The sequence below is a fragment of the Phyllostomus hastatus genome, unplaced genomic scaffold (assembly GCF_019186645.2).
Source record: "Phyllostomus hastatus isolate PE091 unplaced genomic scaffold, TTU_PhHast_1.1 phas_scaffold_177, whole genome shotgun sequence".
NCBI classification, from domain to species: Eukaryota; Metazoa; Chordata; class Mammalia; order Chiroptera; family Phyllostomidae; genus Phyllostomus; species Phyllostomus hastatus.
In genome coordinates this window covers 874,867-887,202 of record NW_025334012.1, presented here as the reverse complement: position 1 = coordinate 887,202, position 12,336 = coordinate 874,867, and the positions used below count along the sequence as shown (strand labels likewise).

At 49.9% G+C, this 12,336-nt stretch overlaps 1 protein-coding gene across 3 annotated transcripts; it reads right to left on the bottom strand.

The window, feature by feature from the left end:
• Window positions 1–1,080: 1,080 nt before the first annotated feature.
• Window positions 1,081–11,949, bottom strand: LRRC55 (leucine rich repeat containing 55). 3 transcript variants are annotated; one of them, XM_045858278.1, is made up of 3 exons: window positions 11,711–11,949; window positions 9,267–10,794; window positions 1,081–5,347 (listed from the first exon to the last, which is right to left on the bottom strand). In XM_045858278.1, exons 2-3 carry the CDS (start codon window positions 9,985–9,987, stop codon window positions 5,112–5,114), a joined length of 957 nt encoding a protein of 318 aa, XP_045714234.1. In that variant the 5' UTR covers window positions 9,988–10,794; window positions 11,711–11,949; the 3' UTR covers window positions 1,081–5,111. The 3 variants fall into 3 exon arrangements, with proteins under 3 accessions (XP_045714234.1, XP_045714235.1, XP_045714237.1); XM_045858279.1 differs by having other exon boundaries at window positions 9,267–10,790; XM_045858281.1 differs by having other exon boundaries at window positions 9,267–9,743.
• Window positions 11,950–12,336: the final 387 nt, after the last annotated feature.

Genomic DNA, 12,336 nt, shown 5'->3' with positions numbered 1-12,336 from the left:
AATCTATTGAAGAAATCACTGCTCATAGCTGGGCTTGTTTGCTGTCTTTCCATATGAGTGTTCTGAGTCAGCACCTGTGTTCCCTTTAGTGGCTTTACTCTGTGAGTGCAGTATCTGTCTGTACCTTGTGGCGATTGGAACGTGAGGAATAGAAGAAGGTTAAAATGTGTATTGGTGGGAAGAACCACTTCCTGCTTAGTGCCATTTCCTCTTTAGTGTACTAGGGTAAAATGTCTTTCATTGCACATATAGAAGCACAATTCACTCCCCCTATTTCTGTCTCTGCTCTTAATGTACACCGCTCAGCCATCTCAGTTCCAGTGGTGTGTAGGCAACACTTGCAAGACTCAGGAGGTTTAGACTCCCTTCCCTTCCCTTCTTTTTTAACCTCTGAGAACAGAGACTGAAACTATACCAGTGATGGCCCCTCCCACCCACTAGACCATCCATTGAGATGCCTGGTTTACCTGTCTTCCTGAGCTAGTGTCCCTTTGCCCACGTGGCTGGCGTGGGCCACCTCCCTGGCACATACTCCTCAGTGATGCTAACTAGGCAGGCACACCCACTTGCCTTGGCATGTTTTATAGATGACCCAAACTGCAAACACCAACATGTATAAGACATATGCTCTTTTCTTTGTATAATTTTAGGCACCAAAATAAGCCTACACACAGGGGTGTGTGCATACAGACTCACACGTATTCTCTTTTGCTTGGTAGAAATATGCTTCTGTGATGTTCCCTTTACTCCCACACATACCCCTCCATGGCTGGTACATCTCCTAATTATTCCCATTGGCTCCGCCCCTCCCATAGACCTTTGGTGTGTGTATTTTGGCATGCATTCTCTTGATTCCTTCTAGTTCCTTTCTCTCTTTCTTTCCCTGCCTCCCTCCTTCTTCCTCCCCTTCACAACTCTTTAGAAAATTTGTTAAACTATACACTCTTTATTATTAATGTACATTTATGAAAAATTCTTCACAGTTACAAAAGTGCATGGTTATAAAATCATCTCCATACAAAGGTGGGCATCTTCCCTTTCCCCACCCCTCCCCACCCCTCCCACCCCAGACATCAGCATTCCTAAGAGCTCTGTGGCTCCAGATGTCTCCACCCAGTGCTGTGGGAAACATGCCGGTGATTTACACAGGACCGTGCACTTGCTTCCTTCACTTCACTATTGCCTCCTTCTAGGATGGGGAGAGCAGACAAGTTTCTCTAGCTTTGGGAAGAAAGGACAAAGGTGTTCCCTTATACTTTTCTAGAGGTGGAGAGAATGTCAGATAGGGAAAATAGGGAACATCTATAACCAAAACATCTATAGGGAAAATAGGAGGTGTAGGTCTTTCCTGATTGTTGAAGAGAAATACCTGTTTTGGTCTGTTCAAATTCCATGCACCAACCTCCATGAAAGCAGCCAGCAGACTGTAGCAACTCTGGGGAACTGTTTCTGCAGGGTTCCCTGGGAATCTCTATAGAAATGGGGAAACACTCCTATCGAGAGCATTGTCTGAGGATAACCAAAAGTAACTGCTTCAGTGTGGTATGATGCCGATGTGAAGTCTTTTCTAAAGAACAATTTTCTTCGTCCTGACCTTGACCATCACAACACTGTTGACTAACTAAACTTTGATATCCTCAGGCCCTGCGTGAAGAAAGCTTCTGTGATAAGGACAAATTTCTGAGGGGTAGAGGAGAATGGAGGAAAGTGGTCAGGCTGTCATTAGTCTGCCTCAGCCAGATCTCTTTCTTGTCTCTTTTTATATTTTCTGAGCAGCTATCTCTACCCCGCCCCTAATGGGATTCCATCTTGCTGTATCAAGCAATGCGATAAACAGACAGCTGAATAGACTGTGTCAGAACTGAACTCAAGGTCCAGAGAGATTGGCACCATATCAGTAGGTACCTAACATACATGAAACCACATGAACAGACATATGGACTCAAAGATACCCTAGCACTTACATGTTACCTAGTCTGGAAAAAACAATGGCCCCTTGTGGGATCACCTTCGTGGGCTCTTGGTCAGCAGCATTGTGGGAACAGGTTCAACCAGGACTGCTAGATTCCCTCTAGAAGTGTGCTTCTGGACACTTGCTTCTGATAGGCTGCACAAGATGCTGATGGTGGGTGGTGGGGGAGAGATGGAAATCCTTGTAGTAGGGAAGTTTACTCATTGTGCTTTAGTTAATTGGGGACCTTCTAGCAACTGGAAAAGCACATGTTCTTTAAAAGCCATGTATCCTACTCAGAAAAGTTTGCCATTAATGGGAACTAAATAGTCTCATTAGAAAGGTCCTTTGATCTCAAGGGGCATTAGGTGTCTTTTTTAGTTCTAGTTCCATGAAAAAAAGAGTATATATCTTAAAATATATTAACCATATTTCAGCAAACAAGAATGTCTAGGAGATTATCATAGATGTATACAGTATTCTTCTATGGGAGGCTTAACTATTTGTGTCAGGACTATGATTTCTACAAGTTCCTCCCCCAATACATTAGGCTGTCAGGTTGACTGGTGGAGAGCAGCCTTAGTCCACCTGTCCCTGGACATAGCAGAAGAAGGGATCGGGGATAGTTCTGCTCCAGATGTCACAAGAGCAGGGCTCTGGCCCAGATGTTGTATGCGAGATTCAGGGGACACAAGGCCCAAGTACCCCAGGTCTAGCAAAGTGCCTGGGCACTCGTTTGATTGATTAGTTCAGGGAGCATGAGTGAAGGAAGACTTCTTGGAAGATGATATGTTTCTCCTTCATTCCTTCAGGCCTGCCAGGAGAATGGGATGATGTAGGCCTGCTGGAGCTGGGGTGAGCTAGGGAGCCCTGTTTGAACTCCTGTTGCCAGCCTTGGCAACATGTTGGCCTGTCGGCCTGTGCCTTAAATCTTTCCCTATTGTGCAGAGGTCCCTGCCCACAGCTTCCTGAAGCCCTTTGTGTTTCTTACAACACAACACAACACAGCAGGGCTTGAGTCGAAGAGGTTAACACAGCTTTCTCTCCTATTGCCCAAAGATCTTATTTTTCAGATGGCCACCATTTCTAATGCATTATTTACACATTGCAAGGTAGGTGACTGCTATTCAAGGTGTTGTCTATGCTGCTTCTAAGTTGCAGAGGCTATGATTTGCCCTACCATGAGCATACCTAAACCTGTATAGCAGCTGGGTTTTTCTTGCCCTTTACTTAGCCGATCTACTAGGATGGTTGTAGCTGCTGAGTCCCAGGGCCCCACACCCAGCCTCCCAGGCATTCTCTTCCACAAGCACCTGGGACAGCACTGGAAAGAGCTGAGCTGGAGTTGAGTCCCAACCCTGCCTCTTAGGCAAGTCACAGTTGCTCTTGAGTCTATTATATTTTTTATCTGTAAAATAGGAGTAATGATGTTTGGTTTGCCTGCTGCACAGAGCTGTGAAGAGCCAGAGAGAATGATGCAGAAGCACTTCACAAACTGTCCAGTGCTGAACAAGTAAGTGTAGGGAAGATCATGGTGAAGCTCATGACACCGATAATGAAGATGACAACAATGATGAGAACTGTGTTTTGCACATGAAGTCACTTGTTTTTTGACTGATTAGACATGGTTTCCCTGAATGGAGCTACCTATCACCTTCCTTCTAGAGTTTATCTGGATAGCCTTAGATAAGATACTCAGCTCTCTACAATGACTTCATCAGTAAAATGGGAATAATAAAAACCATCAAGCAGTGTTGCTGTGAAAACTGAAATAAATGAGTCAATAGCTGTAACAGTGCCAAAAAGAGTGCCTGGCTCTTACTAGGAGCTTCATAAGCACTACTTGACTTTGAATTTATGTAACTTTGGAGGGAACTGTGATGTTCCCTTACTTGAATGGAGTAGTTGAAAGAGCACAGACTTATTTTGTTCACGAGTATCACATGATCTTGGCCTCTCTGGGCCTTTCTCGCCCATCATGGGCCTCCCTCACCCATCTGTAAAATGGGAACTGCAATGCTTACCTCAAAAGGCTCTTATGTGCATTACATGAAATTGTCTGTGGAGACAGTTTATCACAGTGCCCGACACTGGCAAGAGCTTGGTAATTAATAGCTCTCTCACCCTTATGCTTAAAGTAGGTGAGTTGCTTAGAAGAAAGAGCCAATTCTCCTATTATCACAACAGTGGTAGCCTTCTCTTCCTTTAGTCCTATACTGTCATGCTACAGAGATGCAGCCCAAGTGCACTTTCCTGGAGACATTCCTTGGCATGATCACCATGGCAAGAGCAGTCACAAGATTAGGAGCCCCAGAGTGCCAGTACTCATGTTGCCCCACTTCTGGGCCTCTTGCTTCATCTGAAGCCAAAGCTGGAGTGAGAGGCAGAAGACAGGGGTGGGAGAAAGGTCACTGAAGGTGTCCATCCTCAGCTTGCTAGCTGGGACCTCTCCAGCTGTCTACTGCTGGTGATCTAGTGTTGGGGGCAGTCACTGGGAGGTGGTCTCACCTGCTAGCTGCTGATAGGAGGTGGCCAAGGGGGCTGGCATGGGGGTATTCTCACCCTCCTGAGGCAACGGTGGGCAGCCCCAAACATTGACAGATTGAGTGTCAGAGGGAAGGTTTTGGTCCTGTGCCACTCCCCTTTGGTACCCTGAGGTCACAGGGATTGTTCACCACAGTTCTCAATAGATCATGCATATTCTGGCCTCAGGCATTCATGCATGTCCAACCTTCTTGGTCAGCTCAACAAAGCAGATGGTTTTTGATGACCCAGCTCAGAAATCACCTCCACTCTTGTTCTTCTCTTAGACTTCTCAAGGCACAGTTGATAACTCCTCCTCTGTGCTTCCATTGCTATGTACTCAGAATGCCGACCAATCACCTTAAAGGAAATAGTTTTTGAATCTCTTTCTCTGTCAAAGGGAGGTGCCTTGAGGGTAAGGACATGGTGGATTCATCTAACACTCTGTTCCTAGCATAGTGCTTGGCCCACAGTAGAAGCTTGCTCGAAAGTAGTTTCTCAACATTGCTTGAGCCATAATAGAGGTGGCCAGGGCACCATGGGGTCAGAGCGGGCAGCCAGGGAGGGTGTCTGGTGGTCAATGTCAGTGGTGGTTGGTAGCATGGGGGGATGCCAGGTACCCATATGAAATCCCATATCAAATCTCTTCCTCTTCACTGGCTTTGCTCCAACGGTGGCAGCAGTTGGCTGTGATGCCCAGGAGGAAGTTGGTGGCCACAGATGCAATGGAGACCACGAAGCCCACGAACGCAATGAAGAGGTAATCATCCAGGGTCAGGGTCAGGTGGCAGGCCTTGAAGCTCTCCTCAGTGAGGGAGAAGAGTGGGGCACCCTCGACTTCAGGGGGACCCCGGCATTCAGCCAGCTGAGAATCTGCAACACAGAATCCAGGAAGGGTGAGGTGCCTGGGGAAGAGAGAATGGAATGGAGAGCCCCTATCTAACCCAGGGGAAGTTTAGTTTCTTTTGTCCCATAATTTTTACTTACCTTCTTTAGTCCCCTCAACAGCCCTCAAGGCAATTGTTTTTGTACCTATTTTTATGGTTGTGAAGAACACTGCTAGGAGAATTTAGTAACTTGCTTAAAGCCCAATAGCCACTACTAATGGTGGAAATGGGGCTTTCATGGGCTACCATTGTCTGTTACAGCAGTCTTCCAACTAGTCTCGGGGCTTCTGCTCTTAAACCACGTCAACACAGTTGGCTGAGTGATCCATTCAAACATGAAGTCTTGTCATGTCACTCTCTGTTTATCTTGTCACAAAATGAAAGCCAAGGTCCTCACCAGGGGATGCAAGGACTTCTTCCAAGCTCTTTCATTCTGCCCCTTGCTTGTTCTGTCCCATCATCCACTTACACCTCCTCGTCATTGTTCCATTATCTCCCGAGCATGGTCTCCTTTTGGGGTAGGGAGGTGGTGCCTTTGAATTTGTTCCTTTGTGAGGATGTGTCTTTTCTGGATCTCTGCACAGCTTGGTCCCTCATTTCCTTTGGGATTTTGCTCACATACCACCTTATTAGTGGGTCTTCCCTTATGATTCTATATATAATAGTATCTGCCACTTCACCTTTCTCTAGGCATTTCCTATCTTAGCTACTCTGCTTAATTTTTTTTCCACAGTATTTACCACTATTTGACAGTCTGTTAATTATTTAACAGACTTCTCCACCTTGAATATAAGTATTTCCCATAGTATCCTTAGCATCAGAACCATGTTCTGTCCAAATTTTCAATGAATCTTTGTTAAATGAATATGTGAATAAACAGCTCCATCCAACTCTAAAGCATTGGGCCTCTCTACTACCTCATGTGGCTTTTCCAGCTACACAAAGTGTAGGGTTAAGAGTACAAGTTTTAAAGCTATTGGCCTGGGTTCAAATCCTGTCTATTCCTCCCTAGTTGTGTGATTGAAGGTAAGTCACTTAATCTCTTTGTGTCTTGGCTTTTTCAAATGTAAAATGAGGATAATAATAATATCTACCTCATAGGGTTGTAGTGAAAAAATCAGTGAGTTAACATATATAAATGATATGTTCTTGGTATATAGTAAGTACTGTGTAAGTATGTGTTTTTATTATTATCCTTCTTTGGCCTCTCTGGACAGGTCAGAGAGGGTCATGTTCTGCACACAAACTTCTGTAGGAGGGAGCTTCTCCTTCAGCGGGTTACTGTTCTCTCCATCATTGATGGTCCTACCTCGTCTTTCCAGGGTCACGTGTACATATGCCTGATGACTGCTGATGGTTCCATTGTACTCTGCCTTGGGAGTAAGAGTGCAGTCAGGCAGCAGTCCTGCCATTCCTTCACTCAGATTAATCAAGCTCTCACCTCGGGCAAGTCTTTTCTCCCCCTTTCTGGCTTTCATGAAGAAAGGGGCCATATAAGAAGGGTAATCTAACCTGATTTTCTAAGTGAGTCAACATGAAGTTTTCTAAATTATATGGTACAAAATGCTTTTTCCTCATTCTGTAGTTTTTGAGGGCAAAGAATAAAATGATGGATTGGACTGAACCTTTTGGGAAATGAATGAGCATCATTCTCCTTAGAAATGGGGAGTCAGGTTCAGGAAAAGATTGCAAGCTGCCTCCAACCTTAGGTTGACAGGTCCCTGTAGGCTGTATGCATAGGACTCTAGACGCTGCCCAGGACAAGACTGTATCTGGAGTTGACCATCAAGAGGTTCATCTCTGGGAACTGAAAGATGCTGAACTCCCAAGTCTACTGTGGGCATGACTGGGGTGGTGGTGAGACAATACAAAGCTGGCGAGTGTGGAGACACCGAGGGCAACTGGTGTGGACCAACCAAAGGAGGCTCTGAGGGCATGTGGCAGGACCCCACCGGAGGGCAGAGTCAGAGCTTGGGGGCTGACAAAACTCTCTGGTAAGTCAAGGGACCAATCCTGAAGTTAAGTTATACCCCAAGGGCACCCTTCTGTTTCTCTGTGTTGGGATTTGTCTAAAAATTGTGGATGGTAATGGGAATCCCATGAAGCAGGGGGAAGAAGCAGAAAAAGACAAAGGGAAGCAGATTGCTTAATCCTACGTACACCAACAAGTTCTTCAACCCCCAGAGAAACTATCTGGGAGTGTGGTGTGACACAAAGTGTGTTCTGTGGGGAAACAAGGAGCCGCAGTTTCTAGCTGTGGCATACTTGACTTCTCACTGTTGGTTTGTGGGCAGTCACTTGCCCTCTCTGGAGCTTGGGTCCTTCCTCTGCACTGACATGAGGCTGTAGTGATGTCGTGATAGGACCTTGGATCTCTTTCCCACTTGCTGAGAGTTTGAGCTTCTTCTGGAGGGCAGTAGGGACCTCAGAGATCCCAGAAAAGGAGGAGCCCAGGTGTGGTGGAAGCTTAGTGCCCCAGAGTGCCCCTTCTGTCCCTAGTGCACAGGAGAGAAGGGAGAAGGTGCATCCTGCCAGGGTTCAGCAGGTGGGGAGATTGCTCCAGGCAGCCTCCCCCTTATGCCTGCTACCATTGTCCCATCTCAGAGCCCAGTTATTTTGGTCCTAGAAAACACCCTCCCACACCTCTGTGGAAGCAGGGGATTCGTGACCCACAGCCCTCCCCCAGGCTATTTTGTTCCTGGGCTCCCCACTCAGTCCTCGTTTCCCTCCTACGTCTTCATCATCACTTCTGAACACACGCTGGGCTCAGGCTCTGGGAAAGCCCCTGGGATAGTGCCCTCAGCTATTCCTGTCATCCTACTGCTCAGTGTTACAGCTCAGTGCAGCCACACAGGAGAGCTGGAGACGGGGGCCACAGCTGAACAGGACTGAGCACCACTGGCAGCTGAGGCCAGTGCCCATCCGCCCTGTGTGATTCAGGTTCATTCAGTCTCCAATCTACCCCCACTGGGATTGGCTGGTTAAATTGTCACATCTCAGTTTTTCCTCTCAACTCTTCATCCTGTGCTCAAACCTTACAGAATGCTGCAGGGGCCCTTTGGCTAGCCCAGAACGCAGGCCCTGACTCTCCCTGTCAGCCTAGAACCTGACTCTTCAGGATATAGCCAGAGGCCAGCCAGAGTGCAAGGGTTCGATTCCTGACTCCAACACGCAGCCGTGCTGTGACTTCAGGCAAGTTACTGAACCTCCCTGTGCCTCAGTTTCCCCCTGTGTAGAGTGGGGAGGGCTCATGAGGGTTCATGTGAGGATGAAATGAGCTAAAATAGGTACTATGCTTAGAATAGAGCATGATAGATAGCAACTATGAAAAGAAATGGTGTTAGCCATTTCTATATCTGCAAGAGTTTTGCCAGCACTCAAAACACGTAAGAAGCAGTCTGGTAGAGTAGAACAGGGCTTAGAAGTCATATACACTTGGATTTTATCCATGGCTCTGCCAGTTTCCAAATGAGTGATGCTGGGCTACTCTTTTCATGGTTCTAAATCTCAGTGTCCTCACCTGCAAAATGGGGATAGTAGAAATGGGCGACCTATGAGATCATGCATGCCAAGTTCTGGGGTCAGAGAAAGCTCAATAAACACTGTCTATAATTAGCTCTTCTTCCTTGTTTACTGTCTGTCTGCCTCATTAGGTCATAAGTGCCACAGAGGCAAGGGTGGTGCCTGTTTTATTAAGGAATTGGTGCCCCGCACCTAGCATTGCAACGCGAGGACTGACAAGTACTTGTGGAGTGGAAGAGCTGAGTACAGAGAAGGGAGCACAGATAAGGGCACACAGCAGGCATTCAAGATCTCTAAGCCCCCCTCTCTTCTTTGGAGCCTTTGCTTTCACTGAGGCCAGCACACGTTCCCCCGCAGCCTGCCAGTCCTGCCCGCTCCCTTACCTGACGTGCAGCGCTGGATCCGGTTCCGCAGCCACTTCAGCAGAGGCTCCATGGTGCAGCCGCATACCCAGGGGTTGCCGCCGATCTGCAGGGTCACCAGCCCCGGTAGGCCCTCAAGGGCCTCAAGGCTAAGGAAGGCCAGGCCTCCGTAGCTGAGGTCCAGGTCTCGGAGCTGCATAAGCCCCTGGAAGGCCTGTGGGTGCACCCTGCGCAGCCACGGGTTGTGGCTCAGGTCGATGTGCACCAGGCCGTGGGCTTCCTGGAACATGTCGGCCGGCACGTGGCTCAGGTTGTTGTAGCTCAGATCCAGGTGTGCCAAGCGCTTGGCATGGAGGAAGAGGCCCGGGGGCAGCCCGATCAGGGAGTTGTTGCGCAAATCCAGCACCCGGAGCTCCATGTAGCATGTGAGATAGCCGGGGGGCACGGCGGTGATGCGGTTGTGGGCCAGGCTGAGGTTGCGCATGTCCATGGGCAGGTCTGGGGGCACGGAGAATAGCCGTTGGCTGCTGCAATCTACCACCTGGTTATGGCATGTGCAAAGGACAGGGCAGCTGGTGCCGGCATCCGAGCGCATCACCCCAGCTGCCAGGAGGAGGGAGACCAGCAGCAAGGCTGGGTGTGGGGGCCCGGGCCAGGGCAGCTGGGACCAAGTGTCACCCATCTTAGGCAGCTGGCAAGGGCAGTGCTGAAGGGAGCCCATTGGGACTGGGGCCGTGTCCATGGAATCAGGAGTGAGTGACACGGGAAGGCCGCTACACCAGGGCCTTGAGCCCTGGAGGGTGGGGCTTCTGAGCACGTGGTGTCATGGCTCAAGTCTTTCCTGGGAGAGCCTCTTAGTGCCAGAGGGCTCCCTAGGTGAGAGCCACAGGAAGTCCCCTTTGGAGCCTGGGGGCAATCAACCGGCCTGAGGTTCCCCAGGGTCGGCAAGGACGATCAAAACTCGAGAAGAGAGGGAGGAGAGGATGGGGTTGGACCAGCTGCCGGCAGGTCCTGGAAGGGTCCCTGCAGGTCTTTTGTGCCCCTCGAACCCATGACCATGGGGGGCTTCCTCTCTGTACTCTGTCTGAGAGGTGGGAGGGCACGTAGAGGACATGAAAGGTATCTTTTAAAGGTCCTGGCCCTTCTAAAAACCCTAAACTCTGCCCCAAGTCTGGGATTAACGATTAGGAGGCCAGAGCTGCACCTGGGTCTCCAGCATTCAAGGTCTCAGGGGCTATTCTTTTGGTGGCCCAGTGGGCTCGAGTCCAAGGGGGCCGTGGGGTGGGTGTTTTGGGCAGGGTGCCCAGGGTCAAGTGGATCTCCATGGGCCTCCTGAAAGCCTAGTCTTCAGCCTAATGTCTGTTGAAATCTCCAGAGCGGGGAGGACCCCAAGTGATACCCATTGTTTGGACTGCTGAGCCTGGAAAGAGTCATGTGTCCTGGAGGTGCAGGATCCAGGATCGGGGGGTGGCCAGGAGCTTTGTTGACTTCCCAAGGCAGCGCTTTTCTTAGCCGGCTTTGTTTTCAGCAGGCAGAGGCAGAATTCTTTCTGTCAACAAGGAAAGCCCTCAGGCAGAGAAATACAGTGCCCCCTCCTTCCCACGGTCCCCTCTTCTAGGTTCTTCATCCTCTCCCTTTGGTCAACACTCGCAAAGTTCTCTGCATACTGTTGTCTCTCAGGCATGGCAAAGGTGGGCTCAGGACCCAACCTCACATGGTTGTCCCCGACTAGCCTTGCGGGCCCCTAACTTCAGCCATCCTCCAAAGTGTCTGTCCTGGGCTGGATGCATTTTCTTATTCTCCTCGAAGCCCCACCCCTATCAGCACCAAACACCCCACCCTTGAACAACTCTCAAAGAAAAAAAAATGCATACACACTCAGGCAGATTGCAAACCTATTTCAGACCCTCTTAGTGCTCCCTCGCCCCCTCTCTCTCTGCCTCTCCCCTCCCTCTCTCATACACACATTGTTCTTCTCCTGTGACTCCAATACATCCACCCTGCCCTGGGCTCACAGCTCCCCAGTTTTCTCTCCAGCTTCCTTCTGTACACGCACTCCGGCAGAGCCTCCTCCCGGTCTGTCCCACCATCTTTCACCCCCAGTGCACGCCCCTAATCCAGCATCCTTTCCCACAAGCACTCCACTCTCCCCTCAGACCCCCAGCTTGAGCCCACACCCACACTTGGTCAGGCAGAGAGACAGAGCCTGATGACACGCCCGATGGCTCACCCTGCCACTCACCATGCAGCCTCCCTGGCCCCTGGATTCTCCGGTGCCCACCTGCTGTCCTCACTTGTCCTCCCCACATCCCGCATCCCCTCGTCTGGCGCTGCTTTCTTCCCACTGATTCCAGCCTCGATCCCGCCCACTGGGAAATCCCCCCAGCTCCCCTTGATCCAGACTCATTTTTCTGAACCCCAAAGTCTCCGCCTGTACTCCCACAGGCCCTCAGGAGCCCACTTACTCCGTTCCAAGGGCACAGCCATCAATCTGCGGCAGACACGGGGCTCCCTCCCTCATGCTGGAATCCCCGCTTGCTGCTTCAGGAGAACAGATCGCCTCCTCAGCTAGTCCCCTCCCCCAGCCTCTCCTCCTCCATGGCTCCTGGATCCCCAGGCAGCATCCTCGGTGCTTTCCCGTCCTGTGGTCCCTTTGCTGGTCCCCGAGCTGTCCCCGAGCTCATCCCCTTCTTTTGTCCCTTTCTTTCACTTGAAAGGGGAATCCGAGGGAGGATGTTGAGAAGAAAGTTCACAGAATCTGAATGCTTCTTCCAGAAACTCAGCTTGGTGCTGAGGCTGCTGGGGTTTGTGGCTTCCCCTCCCTCCCCTTTCCCTCCCTCCCTCTCTCCCCCTCCTCTCTTCCTTTTTCACTCCCTTTTTTTCTTCGAGGGCCAGGTACTGACGTTTCACTGTCTCTTAGCAACTGCCTCCACATCTCTGAGCAACAGGAGCGCTGGCTATGGACCCCACCAAGATGAGAGAGAAGGAAGCGGTTGTAGAATTCGCAGCCACCCGCAGATCCTAGGGCAAGGGGAATAAGGGGAGATGGGGGGCTGACAGAGCAGGGCAAGGGCAGGGGAAGAGGAGCAGT